Genomic DNA, 16,912 nt, shown 5'->3' with positions numbered 1-16,912 from the left:
CCCAGCCACCATAGTCCTCGATAATACTGTAGCGGAGTTTAGGCGAAGCCCTGCTGCTGTAGTACATCAAGATCGTCACCACGCCGTCGTGCTGACGGAACTCTTCCCCGACACTTTGCTGGATCGGAGTCCGGGGATCGTCATCGAGCTGAACGTGTGCTCGAACTCGGAGGTGCCGTAGTTTCGGTGCTTGATCGGTTGGATCGTGAAGACGTACGACTACTTCCTCTACGTTGTGTCAACGCTTCCGCAGTTGGTCTGCGTGGGTACGTAGACAACACTCTCCCCTCTCGTTGCTATGCATCACATGATCTTGCGTGTGCGTAGGAAATTTTTTGAAATTACTACGAAACCCAACAATTTGATCATAGTCTGTGGCGACCCCCAGGGCGGCGATGCGATCGAGTAGCTCATTCAAGGACGAGACATCTGACGGGTCCATCTTTTCGGAGTGTTCGAGGCTGATATGGAGATGATGTTTGGCGATTGCGGGGGCCGCCATTGGCTTGATGGCCGAGCGAGTGCCTATGGTAAAACCGTCGAGCTGGAGGACCTGTCCTAGAGTTAGGGCCCCTCCAGAAGTAATATTATCGTTAATGACGAGATGAGCCATCGATCCTTCTGTCGACAACATGAATGAACTCAATGAAATCACCAATGTCGGTGTCAAAACCGGCCGATCTCGGGTAGGGGGTCCTGAACTGTGCGTCTGAGGATCGAAGGTAACAAGGGACATAGGGAACACGATGTTTACCCAGGTTCGGACCCTCTTAATGGAGGTAAAACCCTACATCCCGCTTGATTGTATTTGATGAGTATAGGGGTTACAAGAGTCGATCTACCTCGAGAGAGTAACGGCTAAACCCTAGATAGTAACGACTAAACCCTAGATGTCTAGCCTATATGAATTCTGATGATGCATATGGACTAAAACCCTCTGGTTTATATATACACCAGAGGGGTACAGAGGTGGTAAACACGAGAAGGAAACAATACATCCGGTCTCCAATCTTGCCCTCCACACATCCAGGAGTCCTATCTGAACACGGGGAACAATCTTTCATTCTATCTTCACGGCCCATCAGCCCGACCTATGCTTGAATAGGCTAGACACCTGAGGACCCCCGAATCCAGGTCTCCCTCACTCGTGTACATGGAGAGGCAGTGATGGCGTCGTGTTCATCGGCAGCCAACCGGCTGGGTCGGAATGAAGAAACTGCGTCGTCATGTTCATCAGGAGGCAACGAAATGCGCCGTGTTCATCGGGAGCCAACCGGCTTGGATGGAACAACCGATTGAAATGAGGCATGGCGTACCGTAGAACGGAGGAAACAACCTTGTCTTCGACCGGCCACGGTCGAAACGGGATCCTGTTCATCGGGAGGGGTCTGGCATACTGCAAAACAGAGAAAACAGACTTCTCTTGGACCTCCTACAGTCGAAACGGGTTCCTGTTGATCGGGAGGGGTGTGGCGTACCGCAAAACGAAGGAAACAGACTTGTGTTGGAGCGCTATGGTTGAAACGGGGGTCCTGTTCATCAGGAGGGGTGTGGCGTACCGCAAAACGGGACTCCACGGGATACTGTTCATCTCCACCGTCGACCTCCTCCAGTCTCCATGGGCTACTGTTCATCCACCGCCGACCTCCTCTAGCCTCCACCTATGACTGTTCATCCACGGGCTCCTGTTCATCCAGCCTCCACCGCTTCCCCACCGGCTACTGTTCAACCAACCCTCTCCACGGGGTCCTGTTTAACCACCCCTCCACGGGCTACTGTTCATCCAGCCCTCCACCGGCTATTGTTCAACCAGCCCTCCACGGGGTCGTCCTGTTCATCCAGCCCTCCACGGGGTCCTTGTCGGTGTCAAAACCGGCGGATCTCGGGTAGGGGGTCCCGAACTGTGCGTCTAGGCGGATGGTAATAGGAGGCAAGGAACACGATGTTTTACCCAGGTTCGGGCCCTCTTGATGGAGGTAAAACCCTACGTCCTGCTTGATTAATATTGATGATATGGGTAGTACAAGAGTAGATCTACCACGAGATCAAGGAGGCTAAACCCTAGAAGCTAGCCTATGGTATGATTGTCGTATGATGAAGTTGTCCTAAGGACTAAAACCATCCGGTTTATATAGACACCGGAGAGGGTTAGGGTTACACAAAGTCGGTTACAATGGTAGGAGATCTTGAATATCCGCATCGCCAAGCTTGCCTTCCACGCCAAGGAAAGTCCCATCCGGACACGGGACGAAGTCTTCAATCTTGTATCCTCATAGTCCTGGAGTCCGGCTGAAGGTATAGTCCGGCTACCCGAACACCCCCTAATCCAGGACTCCCTCAGTAGCCCCTGAACCAGGCTTCAATGACGACGAGTCCGGCGCGCAGATTGTCTTCGGCATTGCAAGGCGGGTTCCTCCTCCAAATTCTTCATAAAAGTTTGTAAGCACCAAGAGTAGTGTCCGGCTCTGCAAAATAAGTTTCCACGTATTGCCATAGAGAGAATAATATTAACACAAATCTAATCTGTTGACGTATTCCACAGCGTGACATCACACTACGGCCAAGCCTTTATTTGAATCGTTTCCACTTCTCCACCTCAGCGTGTTTTGCGAGGCGGTTTCCTTGGCACGTCTTGTCAAAGCAGAGATCGTGTCCCCTTTACTTACGGGATTCTCATCAATACGGACGTGGGTAACCCAATCGTGCCCGTTAGCATGTCTTCTCGATTAAAGGCGAGTCCCAAACGGTTACGGGGAGGGCTCCTGGTATTCAACCTCTTATAAAGAGACCAAGGTCTTACTCCTTTTCTCCAATCTCAAAACAAGTTCGCCCGTCGCCTCGAGTTCCAACACCCTAGGCTCCAGATTCCAGGCGCTTCGGACCTTCGACAATGTCCGGTTCCGACCTTCAAGGCCGATGGATGCCCTCCTCCGTCACGGAGGAGGACGTGCTAAAGTTGAGAGAGGCTAAGTTCTTGACTGCCGAAATTTCGCATAGGTTGCCTGCTCAAAGGCAGGCTATTCCCAGTCCCTAGCCCGGTGAGAGCGTGGTGTTCATGTCTCACTTCCTTCAGGGGTTAGGCTTCCCGATGGATCCCTTCGTGAGGGGGCTGATGTTCTATTATGGGCTGGAATTTCATGACTTAGCTCCGGAGTCCATCCTCCATATTTCCTCATTCATCGTTGTGTGCGAAGCGTTCCTTCGTGTTACTCCTCACTTCGGATTATGGCTCAAGACTTTTGGAGTGGAGCCGAAGACGATCGAGGGACGGCACGCAGAGTGCGGAGGCGCTGTCATAAGTAAGAGTGCTGATGCTCCATGGCCCGAGGGCTCCTTTCAAGAGGAGCTCGGCTTGTGGCAACGAGAGTGGTTCTATATTACCGCTCCTAGGAGCGCCAAGTGGGTGGCGCCTCCTGCCTTTCGCTCGGGTCCCCAACCATGACTAGCGTCATGGGTCAACAAAGGATTAGATTGGGGGTTATCCAAAGACGTGCCCTTGTTGCAGGGCCGTATTAGGGATCTCTTAGAAAGAGACCTCAACCTGGTCAAGGTGATGCAGGTCGGGTTCAGTGGGCGAACGCCTCGCTCGGGTTCAGTGGGCGAACGCCTCGCTCGGGTTCAGTTAGAGCCCAACGCCTCACACCCACGCGCGTAAGTGTATGAGAGAAACGCGCATCGCTCGGCCCCCGACCACCCACCGTAACCTCGAACTCCCCGATATTTTGCTCGCCCTCGCTTCTAGCACGTTTTTTTTGTCATGGACGGCCCAAAGAATGTCATGCAGCTGCGTCTCCGGCCCGCCCAGGACGACAAGCCCATTTTCTGTCATGATTTGTCATAGAAGTAGGAGCCCATCACATCTATGATGATACCGGATTTTTTTCACAATTATCATCATAGAAGTGCCATAAGCATGACAGGAAAAAATTTGTTCGACCCAAAATGTCACGGATGTGTCTTTTTTGTAGTGCCACTCACGCCCCCAACAGCTCCCCCAGGACGTGATTTTTTCCGTCGGCACCAAAAAAACCCTAGTCACCCTCCACGATGCCGAATTGCGCTGGTTTGGCCCATTTTTTGGCTCGGCGATCCCAGGCCGAACCCAACGCACTGGGGTGCTTGGGGGCTCCGACGAAGGAAAAGTGGTGTGTGGGCCACCACTATCAGGCAAAAAATGACTTTTCCAGCCCAGATTCGCCTCGCGCAATGTAGGACGACACTTGCCCTTTCACGGCCGTGCCGATCCGACGCCGCCCACCTGCCCACATCCGCTGGTCTGCCACTAGAAAGGCCATTTCCCCACCGAAAAGAGGAGGTTTCACCGCGGCAGCCTCCATCCCGCTCCTGGGTGAGCTTTCCAGTGCTCCGGCCATGTAGGCGGGGGGTACCGGCGGCTACGCACCAACCATGCCCGCCAGGTGTTCGGCTGTTTGCCTGATCAACGACGGATTCCGACGACGACGAGAGTGTTCGCGGCGCTGCTGGAGGAGGAAGCCGAGGCCGACACCCACGATGAAGATCACCTCATGATCCTCGCCGCTCTGGCTGGCCTGTTCACGAGCAATGCAAAGCCGCGACAAGATGGCACGGCGGTGGTCCGCCGTAAGAGCAAGCAGAGGCATCGACGGGAGGGCTATTGCCTTCTCTACGCCGACTACTTCGCCAACGCTCCACTGCACAACGAGAAAGTATTTCGGCGTCGCTATCGCATGAGACGAAAGTTCTTCCTCAGGATTGTGAATTCCATCCAGGAGTTCGACAGATACTTCAAGTGCAAGAAGGATTGCACCGACACACTTGGATTCACCTCACTCTATAAGTGCATGACAGCTATGAGGATGCTTGCATACAGAGCTCCCGGTGATATACTGGAAGACTATGGACGCATGGCCGAGTCACCACCATTGAGTGTTTGTACAAGTTTTGCAGGGCAGTGGTGGCAGTGTTTGGACCACAATACTTGCGATCACCCAATGCTGAAGACACTGTCCGGATCCTAGCACAGAATGCAACAAGAGGAATTCCTGGGATACTTGGAAGCATCGACTGCATGCATTGGGCATGGAAAACTGTCCATTTGCTTGGCAGGGGATGTACAAAGACGCCAGAGGAGCTTGCAGTGTGGTACTTGAGGTAGTGGCTGCACATGACCTCTGGATTTGGCACTCTGGTATGCCAGGAACTCACAATGACATCAACATACTGCAGTGCTCGAATGTCTTTGCCAAGCTTGTTGAATGTTATGCTCCTCTGGTGAACTTCAAGGTCAATGGGCGTCAGTACAACAAGGGATACTAGATGGCATCTATCCTAGATGGTCCACATTTGTGAAGAGTATCTCAAATCCTGTGCCAGGAGGTAAGAATTCCTACTTTGCCAAGTGCTAGGAGGCTTGCAGGAAGGATGTCGAGCGAGTATTTGGTGTGCTCCAATCTCGATTTGTTGTTGTCCGGTACCCCGCTCTGACCTGGTCGAAAGATCAAATGTGGGAAGTCATGACTTGTCGTGTCATCTTGCACAACATGATCATTGGAGAGCGAGCAGGAAGAGCCAGTGTTCTACACTGAACCATATTACATGCAGGGTCCTCTGCCCAAGTTGATCACCAGCTACCAGCATCATGGGCTGCCTTCCTTAATATGCGTCAGGAGATCCGAGACCCACAGGTGCATCAAGAACTACAACACGATCTGATGGAGCACCTATGGAGGCTCAAGGGCAACGCCTAGTTCGACATGTGATGAACTATGAGTTTTAATTTGTGTTTGAATTATGAGTTTGCTTCGTTGAACTATTTGATTTGTATTGATTTCTGCGATGAACTATGTGATAAAAATTAGTTTATGTTGAATTTGCGGCGAAGCACGCTGAATTTAGGCCGAATTTGTGCTGAAATTGAGTCGAATCGGCGGCTGGGGGGTGAACTCGGGGAGTCGGCTGGAAACCCGAGCCCCCCACGTCGAAATTACCGCCGGTTGACCTCCAAGCGGCGATATTTGAACTCTCTAGGGCCCCGAACGATTGGAGATACTTTTATGTATGGTGGTCTGTCTTTCACTTGGCTATATACCCCAATACCTCATCGGTGTGACACGTTTTTTTTAGAAAGAATAATCGACATGACAAGTACTCCTTCGGTTCATAAATAGAAGATGTTTTGAATATTTTAATATAAACTACATAGGGACTGGAATGAACAAGTCTATATACACTCGATTTAGAAAAATATCAGAACATCTTAATTATATTTACGAACTGAGGGAGTAAGTTCTACTAGGATCTATTGAAGATGCTGGTTCAATACTTGCAAAGTCACGCCATACTGGATGCGACGAACTCGCCTGCATCTTCCAAGGTTCTATCCCCGCCAACTAGACAAGCTCACAACGGAGGCTCCAAGGCAAGGCGCGAGTGAGCCGGGCTGGGCGGGGCGAGCGAGCGCGGCGTACTAGCGTGGCGACGCGAAATGCAAAGCCAGCTCACCCGCGGTCACACCAATAGGCCCACGCCCACCTCGTTCCCCTTTCGATACAAACGAAGCAGAGGCGCATCAGCTTAAACCCAAACCCGTCTGCCATCTGCACTGCTCACGGCACAGGCACACGACTCGCACGCCTCACTACCTCATCTCCAACTCTGAATCCAGATGGCGCAGGTGGTGGCGGCAGCGGGCGCGGCGGGAGCGGCCAGGCCGCTTGGCGGCGCATCTGGGGCCGACTCGCTCCGGCCCGTGGCGAGGCTGCCCTTCGGCCCGCGCGACTTGAGGGAGAGATGGAGCGGGAGCGTGGCCTCCAGGGGTCGACGTGAGCACCCGGTCGCCTCGGTGATTAGCGCCGACGCCGAGGTGCTGCCGGTGTCGCCCGACGACGACGCGGTCGTCAAGGTAGCGCTTCCTCGTACCTGACTGCTACCTCAGCTGCTCGCTAGCTCGGGAACCGCGGTTTTTGTGGTCTCCGGTTACTTTCGGGGCATGAAATTGGCTTTCCGTGACGGTGAAATCGGATTTGTCACGTCCGGGGGCATCATTTTCGTGCGCGTGACGGTGGAATTTAGACTCCTGGACTGTTGGTGATGTCATTTTCTCAAAATTCTCCTCCATGCGTTGTTGCTTGAATTTTGGCGTCTGTTTGTGCTCTTTTATGTTTATATATGCATCCATAAGAGCTGCTTGTCTGGTACACCAAATTCTGTCCGTCCTTTTGACTGTTGTAAAGCGTATATTTCTGATTAACAGGCTATTTTTCATCTGGCTTAAGTTTTAACTGAGAGGATAGCTATTAATTATGTGGCTTAAGTTTGAACTGAGAGGATAGCTATTAATTATCTGGCTCAAAGTTTGAACTGAGAGGATAGCTATTAATTATGTTACTGTGTGCATAATTGACATTGGAATCATTGAATATAATTAAGGAATGCATCCGAAAAGTATAAATAATTGGTATACTTTGTAACAGCCCCTTTTAAAAATCGTTTGCGGGAATAATTCTCAGCAGAATCTGTATTGCTTAGCTTATTTCCTGCCACTGAAACGGACAGAACCCCTTAGTCTTACTGAGAATAGCTCAAAATGGATGAACTATTTTAAATATGGATGTGCTACCTTCTGATCACTTCTGTTAAATCACAATTGTGAGTCTTCTCTAAGCCACTTATACAGTAAGCTATGAACGCTTATGATGAACGTGACATATATTGTTGTTTTCTAATTTTCTCTATGATAGGAAGTTATTTAACATGACATATTTTCGGGCTCGCGTGCTGCAGTTATTCATAATAGTAAGGTGTATTTCTATTTTGGAAGCAACCTTATGAACTGAAACTTACTGTCAATAATACTTCTTGACAGGAAGAAGAAAATTTCCAGCATCTTAAGGCTGTCCAGCAACTAGCAACAGCAGCCAATGGTGTGTGGTCTAAACCAAATGTTAGGCGCAAGACAAAGATTGTGTGCACAATTGGTCCCTCAACTAACACGAGAGAGATGATCTGGAACCTTGCCGAGGCTGGCATGAATGTGGCTCGGCTTAATATGTCACATGGAGACCATGCATCACACCAGAAAGTTATTGACTTGGTGAAGGAGTATAATGCTCAAACGAAGGACAATGTGATTGCGCTTATGGTTGACACCAAGGTTTGTATTCCTTTTTTTCAGAGCTTATAGATACACTCTGATGGATGAGCAATCTCGTCCTCAGAAGATGCTCTATTTGTGCTAGTCTTTATAAGTCTGTCATGCCCATGCTAGCGCATGATTTGCTCTGTTAATAAATACTGTAGTTAAACCTTTTGATGCTGCGCTTCTTTCATCATATTGTACCTTGATTTCTATGATTGAAGCTAGATTTTACATCTTCAGGGCCCAGAAGTTAGGAGTGGAGATTTGCCTCAGCCTATATTCTTGGAAACTGGCCAGGAATTCACCTTCACAATTAAGAGGGGGGTTGGGACTGAGACATGTGTTAGTGTTAACTATGATGACTTTGTTAATGATGTAGAAGCCGGTGACATGCTCCTTGTGGATGGTATGTGCACGTTCTATTCCTGTTCTGGTATTTGATTATTTGATCTTTATTGGTGACACATGATTGTTTACAGAATGTGCGGATGCAGCAAATCAGTTTATCTGAAATAGTCTAACACTTACTTTTAGCTAGTGATTGAATAAATTTGTATTGCGGCACATAACTGTATATAGTGAATTGGATAGGCTCATGAAGAGCTGGTCTTTGTTAACATGGCTAAGCTAAGCTGTCACATGTTGTTTAAAATCTTCTGGTTTTGTCCATCATAATGATATTCTATGTTTTCTCTGCTGACACTTAATTTTATTGCTTTCCTGGAACACATTGTGTGGCTAACTACTGCCTACTAGCATGGAGTCATGATGCATCAATCGTTTATGCATGCGGAGACACAGTGTTTCCAACATTGCCCTGCAGTTTTGAGAGCATTAACACCTACATCTGTCTTTGTCTTTTTGTACTTGAGTCAGCTTTCTGAGATGGAGTTTACCAGCACTTTTATTTGCAGGTGGTCTTGCTTAGTGTGCACAACTGATTAACAATTGAATTAGAACATCAGATACCCATCTAACATCCTTCTACCTTTGTTCTCTGTATTTTTTTATGCTTGTAAGGATGATTATATTTTTTGATTACGTAACTTTGACATTAAAGTGATTTATGTTGTGTTTAATGATCATTCTATTGGTTATTTAGGAGGAATGATGTCATTTCTGGTCAAATCAAAAACCGAAGATTCTGTAAAATGTGAAGTTATTGATGGAGGTGAATTAAAATCCAGGCGTCACCTGAATGTCCGTGGCAAGAGCGCAACCTTGCCATCAATCACCGGTAATAGTCATCATATGTTTCATTGAATAATAAATATGCTCTTGTCTCATGCACACTTTCCAAACTTTCAGATAAGGACTGGGATGATATTAAGTTTGGGGTGGAAAATCAGGTTGACTACTATGCTGTTTCTTTCGTCAAAGATGCTCAAGTTGTGCATGAATTGAAGGATTATCTCAGAAGTAATAATTATTCCGGACTTTATAAACAGCATGGGCGTCGTTTTGAGTATGTCTTGACCATGTTTCCTTTTTATTTTGACTCAGGCTCGAATGCGGATATACACGTAATTGTGAAAATTGAAAGTGCAGATTCTATTCCAAACTTACATTCAATCATTACAGCATCTGATGGGGTAAGAGGTTGATATTCATTGTTTCTTGAGTTTAGCAAGATGCACTATAAAATATATCTTAACCATGAAAGATCTTAAGTTGTATGGGCATCATGAAAAGGGCTTCTTCTCTATTTAATCTTTTTCTACAGAGTGTGTCATTGTTGATTTTAGTTTTGAAGTACTGATGTATAAATTGTCGAGTTCTGTAGGCTATGGTTGCCAGGGGTGATTTGGGGGCTGAACTTCCTATCGAGGAGGTACCATTGCTGCAGGTATGATCTAGTTTATTGCGCACTGTCAACAAGTCCATTGCACTAAATGCCCACTTCCCTGCTTAGTTATTTGTTTAAGCGAAAAGCTACAAACTTGGTTGTGCTCTGTACAATATCAACTACACAATTTACGCTTGGAAGGAAATAATTGTTAACTGAGGGCCGCTTTGCACTTGTTTGTATATACATCTAGGTAGCTATCCAATTTGAAACCTGGCACTGAACTTTCTGTGCTTCCATTAGTTGATTCGATATAGGATATACATGATATGCTTAGAATTTCATGTCCCGATGCAGGAAGAAATTATTAGAATGTGCAGAAGCATGGGAAAAGCTGTCATTGTCGCCACTAATATGCTGGAAAGCATGATCGTTCATCCAACTCCAACCCGTGCAGAAGTTTCAGACATTGCTATAGCTGTTCGGGAAGGTGCTGATGCAGTTATGCTTTCTGGGGAAACTGCACATGGAAAGTATGTGTTTTTGTTTTCTTATGCATAACAAAATATTGTTTATATATTCCCAGCAAACTATATGTGCACCCACAGTCTATTGTTAATAATTTAACTAACAAAAGCCAGCTGATTTTATTACTAAGTAATATTTCTGCAGTACTATAGGATGTTATTTTTGTGATTGTATTCTTTAAATGTTCCAGAAATTGTTAGGACTACTAATGTGTGTTCATCAGCTATAAGCTGTTATTTGTAATTGTTGGTGATTTTGCTCTTGTCCTATTATTTATCCTGAGTAAACTATGATATCTAACTCTACTTTCAATATGTCTGCTCTGAATTTGTGGTATCATGTTGTTTTGGTTTCCATCTAAGTTAGCTCATTTCGAACGTTTTTGTTGTGTTAGACTTACTGAACTGCCACATGGATCATGGATTGCTCGATTTTGTTGTAATAGATCATGAATAAAGGAGTGGGCATGTTGATGTTTAGTTGCACTCTTTTTGTTGCCCTTTTGGTTTGTTTAAAAGATGCTTGCTATTTATGACGTGCATTTAAGATGGATACATGACTAAGCTTTACCACTTGATGCCGGACAGATTTCCCTTGAAAGCTGTCAAGGTCATGCATACTGTTGCACTAAGAACTGAAGCAACTATTATTGGCGGGGAAACACCGTCTAACCTTGGTCAGGTGTTCAAGGTCTGAACTGCAATATCCCAACTGACACTGCATGTCTTTTTCTTCACTTTAACCCAGTTTCTATCTTTCCTATTTACTTTCTTCCCTGTAGAACCACATGAGCGAAATGTTTGCCTACCATTCAACAATGATGTCCAATACACTTGGTACATCAATTGTGGTTTTCACAAGGACGGGATTTATGTCTATCCTACTTAGCCATTACCGGCCATCTGGCACCATATTTGCCTTCACAGATCAGTAAGATTTCTCTGCTTTTGCTCCAATGTTATGTCATCAATAAAATGAAATTCCTATCTTAACATGTTAAGAAACAAAATCACCGATGCTGCTAAGATATTCAATGTTAATCATGTGCAATACATTAATTACCAATACATTTTCTTGCCTTGTCATCCAGTCATAATGATAACCTTGACAAGCAATAGCAAATGATGCGCTTAGCTGCTTATTCACCAACATACGTGGGCTGAAAACCAGCTGTGCTTTTCTACTTGGTGAACACCGTATCCCTAACATGTGCATGAAGTCATTCCTAGGAACTATTTGCCTCATGCAAGTTATTTGATTATTGAAACTAGTATATCCTAGGAGAAGAGGTTATCACTAATGAAACTGAATTTAGATAATGTTGTGGCGGTACATGCTTTTTATCCTACTGTTGTGGGAGAACTGATCTGAAGATTGGATCTATTATTTCTGGAAGCATAATATTGTTGCCCCTTTGTTCATATTTTCTTTTTAAAAGTATTTCTTAGTGTTATTGATGTTGGTTACTGTTTATAGGGAGATAGTTAGACAACGACTGGCTTTGTACCAAGGTGTATGTCCAGTTCACATGGAATTTTCTGATTGTGCTGAGAAGACATTTGCTGATGCTTTATCTTACTTGCTGGTAATCACTGATATACCCCATCCCTTCTAGTATTTTTTTTGCTGGCATTAGCTTACGTATCTACCATTGTGATTGCAGTACATGATGAAACCGTTAAAATACCCTAAAAGAGCCTGCACTAAGTGTTGAAATTAGTTAGGCTATATTGCCTTCGAAACTTGGAAGGCTTTTTGGAGCGTGGGTATAGAGGATGTATCAGATGTTCCTACTCATCGGGTGCTCATGATATTCGCAAACCTGAAATGCCCCGCAAAAAGTTGTAGAACACATTCCTGAGGCATGATCTACCAAACGCTAACTAAATCGGTGCTCTATAAACAAGTTGATGCTAAATATATGATCGTGGAATTGGAACTACTTTCTGCGCAAAATAGGTGTAGAACCATAACAATTAACAGACTAGGAAATATATTGACCTTATGGAAGACAAAATGGGCCTTTTACAGGGATGGACAATTCACTCGATTGTGGTCACAAATGATGATGATGCATTCTTCTTTTGGCAAGTTTCTGGGGCTAATACATGTGATATCGCACTGTCCACTAAAATATTGTTCTTCAGTTATGAAATGTGCAAAAATTTAGCGTGTTCACATAGTTTGGCCCGCAAACTGCAGCTACTAACTGCATTCGTTGCTCCCAAACATATATTCCCTCCGTCCCAAAATAAATGTCTCAAGCTTAGCACAACTTTGTACTAAAGTTCGAACAAAGTTGAGACACTTATTTTGGGACAGAGGGAGTATCATGGTAAAGCCATTACGTTCCCAACTTTGATCTATACTGAAAGCCGGGTGCATAACATTCATCTTTTTTCTCTCTGCACCGTCTGATTTCAAATCAAACGGACATAAATGCATATAGGAAATAGGGAAATACGTGGTACTCGGCAGCATATTAAATCTAGAATCGTCCTGAAGCTTCTTTAAGAAATAGTAAAACTAAACAAGTAAGCGCATGTGACCTTGATCTGTGTGCTTAATTAGAAGGGCGGGGAAATTAGCTGGAGAAGTTACATGATTTTCGCGGCAACATGCATGTTCACACTATTCCATTTCCACATACGTTTTGGTGCCATTTCTTTTTATTATAACATGAGAATATGTCGTCTAACATGATATGCTACATTTCACAGAAGCATGGTATGGTGAAGGACGGTGAGGAGGTTGCACTCGTTCAGAGTGGCAGACAACCCATCTGGAGGTCGCAGTCCACCCACAATATTCAGGTTAGGAAGGTTTGATGAGGAATGCCCATTTGCACGACCAGTAACCGAGGTATTTGCTGTGATTGAGGCAAACACAAAGGTCCGGTTATGATGCCATGCCGGCATTACTGGCCTTGAGCCATGAGCTTGATAGCATGTGTACTACGTAGATTTGTTGTTTGAGAGAGTGTTGTGATTCTATTCTCTTGCTGTTTACTACTCCTGTGTGTAAAATGATTCAGACCAATCATTTCCTCCATCTGTTTTTAGCTGTAGCTTGGGAGTGCTGTAGGGTTCTTTATTTTGTAAAACAATTTATGTATTAATAGATTTGTTCGACAGGAACTTTGTTGCAAAATGTGTTTGCCTTGAATTCGAGAACTGGCACAAGACTGAGAGGCCGTTATCAATTTTTGCCTTTGTTAACTAGTTCAGCGTGGAGGAGGATGTTGCCGGAGAGGGAGGCATAGCCTATGCCGCACAGGCATGCCCACGAGATGAAAATTAAGCCTGACATGACATGATTATTAAAGCAACAAATAGTGTATTTTCGGCTTGAGGCACCCCATCGACACCGCCAACACAAAAGGGAACGCTGCAGATGAGCAGCCAAGGCAGACATGCCCGGCCCGCAGCAAACCACGACACCACAGCCCTACGTAGAGCCAGCGAAACCGTCAATTAGGACTCGAGGAGATTGCAATTAGTGCTCTGGTGCTCCCAGTTCTTGAAATCTTGACCTGCGACCGAATACTGTTGGGGCACGTCCATCATGCAGTCTTTAACGCTTACGCTTAGTCGTCGTGAGACTGGTGACCGAATATTTCAGTCGGTCAAACTGTCTTATTAGTTGATGTGAAAATTCTAATTAGTCATCAAAATAGGACCCCCTGAAAAGTGCATGGCAATTCTGAATGTTTTCTATGGCAAATTTAGTGATGCGAGGATGATAACTTTAGTTGTTAAGCATGATAAATTTCTTATTCGGATGGCAAGTTTCAGTTTTTAAAGATTTTTTTTCTTTTTGAATGACAACTTTAGTTAAAAAAAATGTCAGGACCGGATTGCTTCTTGCTACACGTGTGGCACTTATCATTTGGGTCAAAATATTGGTTGATGTTTTTTTTACCCTAACTTTGCATCTCGCTGATTAGTGCGCACGATATGTATCCACAAGGTTTTAAACGCTAAAAGTAACGGCCAGATTTGCCATGCAAAAAAGATAAAATTACCATGCTTTGTGCATAGGATTTGCCATGTTCTACAGTAAAAATGCCCACGTAACGTAAAAAATCAACAGAAAAATTACCATGCTACAGCGATTAATTGCCATATGTTCGACCTGGATTTGACGTACCTGAGGGCGTCAGATTTTTAGCCCTAAAATATCCAACGTCAGATTTGTATTGAAATCCTTTATTTTCGAATGTAGTAACAGTGTAATAGTAACCCGGATGGATACCAAATTACTTTATTTATCTCAGGGCATGTGTTGCAAGTGTACACCAAGCATCCATATCATTTCTGCTACGACCCAAGCTCGCCCGCTCTTATTATCCAGCCCCAAATCAACTTAGCCACTTCATGGGCATGTACGTAATATGTAGTAGAAGTATTATTTATACTCCTGTATGTGATTTATTGTGTAGTGCATGGTCGCACTTCCCCCGCGCGCGCGCGAAGACTCAGACGCTATCCTTCACCTGGCTGCTGTAGCTGTTCTGCACGTCGTTGTAGCGGTCCCACACCATGATCCCACCGTAGTTGCTGGCGCCCTTCACGCCGGGGAGCACCGCCGACGTGAGGTCGCCAGGCGACACGTACCCGCTCCCGGCCGCGGCCGTCGAGGCCGGCACGCCGAGGTAGAAGCCCCCGGACACCTTCACGCTGCTCGTCCACGTGTTCCACGCGCTCAGCAGGTTGCTCGCGTCCCCGCTCGCGTACTGGCACGGCGGGTTGTTGTAGAACTGCACCCACACGTTGTCGAACAGCCCCGTCTGCAGCGCCGGCCCCAGCGACGCGTCCGGGTACGGGCACTGCGGCGCCGCCGTCAGGTACACCTTCCTGCCCTGCGCGCTGTACTGTGACAGGAACGTGGCCAGCTCGTCGTAGTGCGCCGAGTTGCCCGTCTCGATGTCGAAGTCGATGCCGTCCAGGACGGCGTCGCCGAGCGGGCGGGACGACGAGCTGCCGCCGAGGAAGTTGTCCCACAGGTAGGTGGCGACGCTCTGGGCGTCCTCGGTGGAGGAAAGGCCGTAGCTGCCGGCGCCGCCGCCGAGAGAGAGGAGCACCTTGACGCCGTTGGACTGGCACGTCGTGATGTCGGAGCTGAAGACGTTGCAGTTGCCGGAGAGCGGATCGCAGTGTCCGGCGAGGTTGATGGCGGGGGTCTGGCCATTGCCGAAGGTGCTGAGGAAGGAGACCATGACGTACGCGTAGAGGCCGGAGTTGCAGGCGTCGGCGAGCGTGCCCTCGTTACCGTTCTGGCCCCAGTAGACGGCGATGTTGCCGGCGTGGGAGATGCCAACCATGCCGGCGAGTAGGAGAATGGGGAGGAGAGGAGACCATTTGAGTTCACAAGCCATTGTTAGTCACAGCGACGCACCAGATGGTCAAGCTTTTACGAATACTTTGTAGTACGTGATTTGCTTGGCGATGAAGAGGTATTGTGGGTACCATTTATAGGGACGAATCGTTGAATGGTTCCAAGTTTGGAGTTGGCTCTTTTCAAAGTGGACAGTGTTACCGTACCTAGGAAGTTTGGCACGGAGGCTTGGAAGATTTGATCGCTTTTTTTTTTTTGCGGGGAATGGAAGATTTGATCGCTTACTTGGTGCAAATTCCACATGCTCAATGTACTTGTAGAAAATCATTAATTGTTGGGACTATACTTGTAGAAAATCATTAATTGTTGGGACTATACTTGTACAAAATCATTAAATGTTGGGCATATTGATATTGGGATCATCCAATTTTCAGCGAGCTGTTTTCTGGAAGTCTGGCAAGTACGCAGACCGGGAGGCTTGAGCATTTACTAAGTAGTTCTGAACTTCTGATTCAACATCCTCGCTAAAACGACATACAAGCTACTCACCGGTAACAAGCCTCAAATTGGATACTTTTGAGTATTTGACTCAAAGTGTTACATTTTTGACAAGTATCATCGTTCAAAATTTGCTCCTAAATCTCACCGGTTTCCTACTCGGTTATGGATCGAACTCTCACACCTACCGTGTCTACAACAACTTCACTCGAAAAGTTAAAGAGACGGTAGACGTGAAGTTTGATGAATCTAATGGCTCGCAAGTCGAGCAATTGCCAATTGATGTAGGAGACAAAGATCCCTCGAAAATAATTCAAGACTTGTCTATTGGTAAGATCCGTCCAACAGAGGTGAAGGAGAGCACTTCGTCTATTCAAGTGGTAGCCTCAACTTCACATCAAGGTGAACCACAAGTTGACATGAAGGCATCTACAAGTGAAACGCGCCAAGACGAAGGAAATGAGGAAGTACAACAAGATGATCCACCTCGACCTCCTTCTCCACCTCCTCAAGCGAACAACGACACCAACAACAATGAAGAAGAAGACGATGATGAAGATGCTTCACCACAACCCAAGCAAAAGTTACCTCGAGTTAGAGTAAGAATTGACAAGTATCATCCTGTCAAACAAATTCTTGGCGAC

General features: G+C 46.3%; 2 protein-coding genes across 2 annotated transcripts; one reads left to right on the top strand and one right to left on the bottom strand.

The window, feature by feature from the left end:
• The first annotated feature begins 6,487 nt into the window (after positions 1 to 6,487).
• On the top strand, positions 6,488 to 13,570 carry PKP-BETA1 (plastidic pyruvate kinase beta subunit 1). The gene is made up of 12 exons (XM_048707919.2): positions 6,488 to 6,883; positions 7,847 to 8,134; positions 8,360 to 8,525; positions 9,222 to 9,356; positions 9,428 to 9,538; positions 9,623 to 9,711; positions 9,903 to 9,965; positions 10,263 to 10,438; positions 11,021 to 11,123; positions 11,215 to 11,363; positions 11,910 to 12,018; positions 13,154 to 13,570. The coding sequence occupies exons 1-12, from the start codon at positions 6,647 to 6,649 to the stop codon at positions 13,259 to 13,261; spliced, it is 1,734 nt and encodes a 577-aa protein (XP_048563876.2). The 5' UTR covers positions 6,488 to 6,646; the 3' UTR covers positions 13,262 to 13,570.
• Positions 13,571 to 14,657: 1,087 nt separating this feature from the next.
• LOC125548473 (acidic endochitinase) lies at positions 14,658 to 15,891 on the bottom strand. The gene has a single exon (XM_048712060.2). It carries the CDS (start codon positions 15,808 to 15,810, stop codon positions 14,911 to 14,913), a length of 900 nt encoding a protein of 299 aa, XP_048568017.1. The 5' UTR covers positions 15,811 to 15,891; the 3' UTR covers positions 14,658 to 14,910.
• Between the last annotated feature and the right edge of the window lie 1,021 nt (positions 15,892 to 16,912).

Source organism: Triticum urartu, chromosome 3A, assembly GCF_056163025.1.
Source record: "Triticum urartu cultivar PI428250 chromosome 3A, HENAU_Tu73, whole genome shotgun sequence".
NCBI classification, from domain to species: domain Eukaryota; kingdom Viridiplantae; phylum Streptophyta; class Magnoliopsida; order Poales; family Poaceae; genus Triticum; species Triticum urartu.
Note: the sequence above shows the minus strand (reverse complement) of the source record. Positions and strands in the feature narration are given on the sequence as shown.

Bases quoted from the DNA above. Each gene is read 5' to 3' on its own strand.
- PKP-BETA1 (XM_048707919.2), top strand. From the start codon at position 6,647: ATGGCGCAGGTGGTGGCGGCAGCGGGCGCGGCGGGAGCGGCCAGGCCG. The intron at 9,712-9,902 runs GTAAGAGGTTGA...CGAGTTCTGTAG, and splicing joins TCATTACAGCATCTGATGGG to GCTATGGTTGCCAGGGGTGA. The intron at 10,439-11,020 runs GTATGTGTTTTT...GATGCCGGACAG, and splicing joins GGGGAAACTGCACATGGAAA to ATTTCCCTTGAAAGCTGTCA.
- LOC125548473 (XM_048712060.2), bottom strand. From the start codon at position 15,810: ATGGCTTGTGAACTCAAATGGTCTCCTCTCCTCCCCATTCTCCTACTC.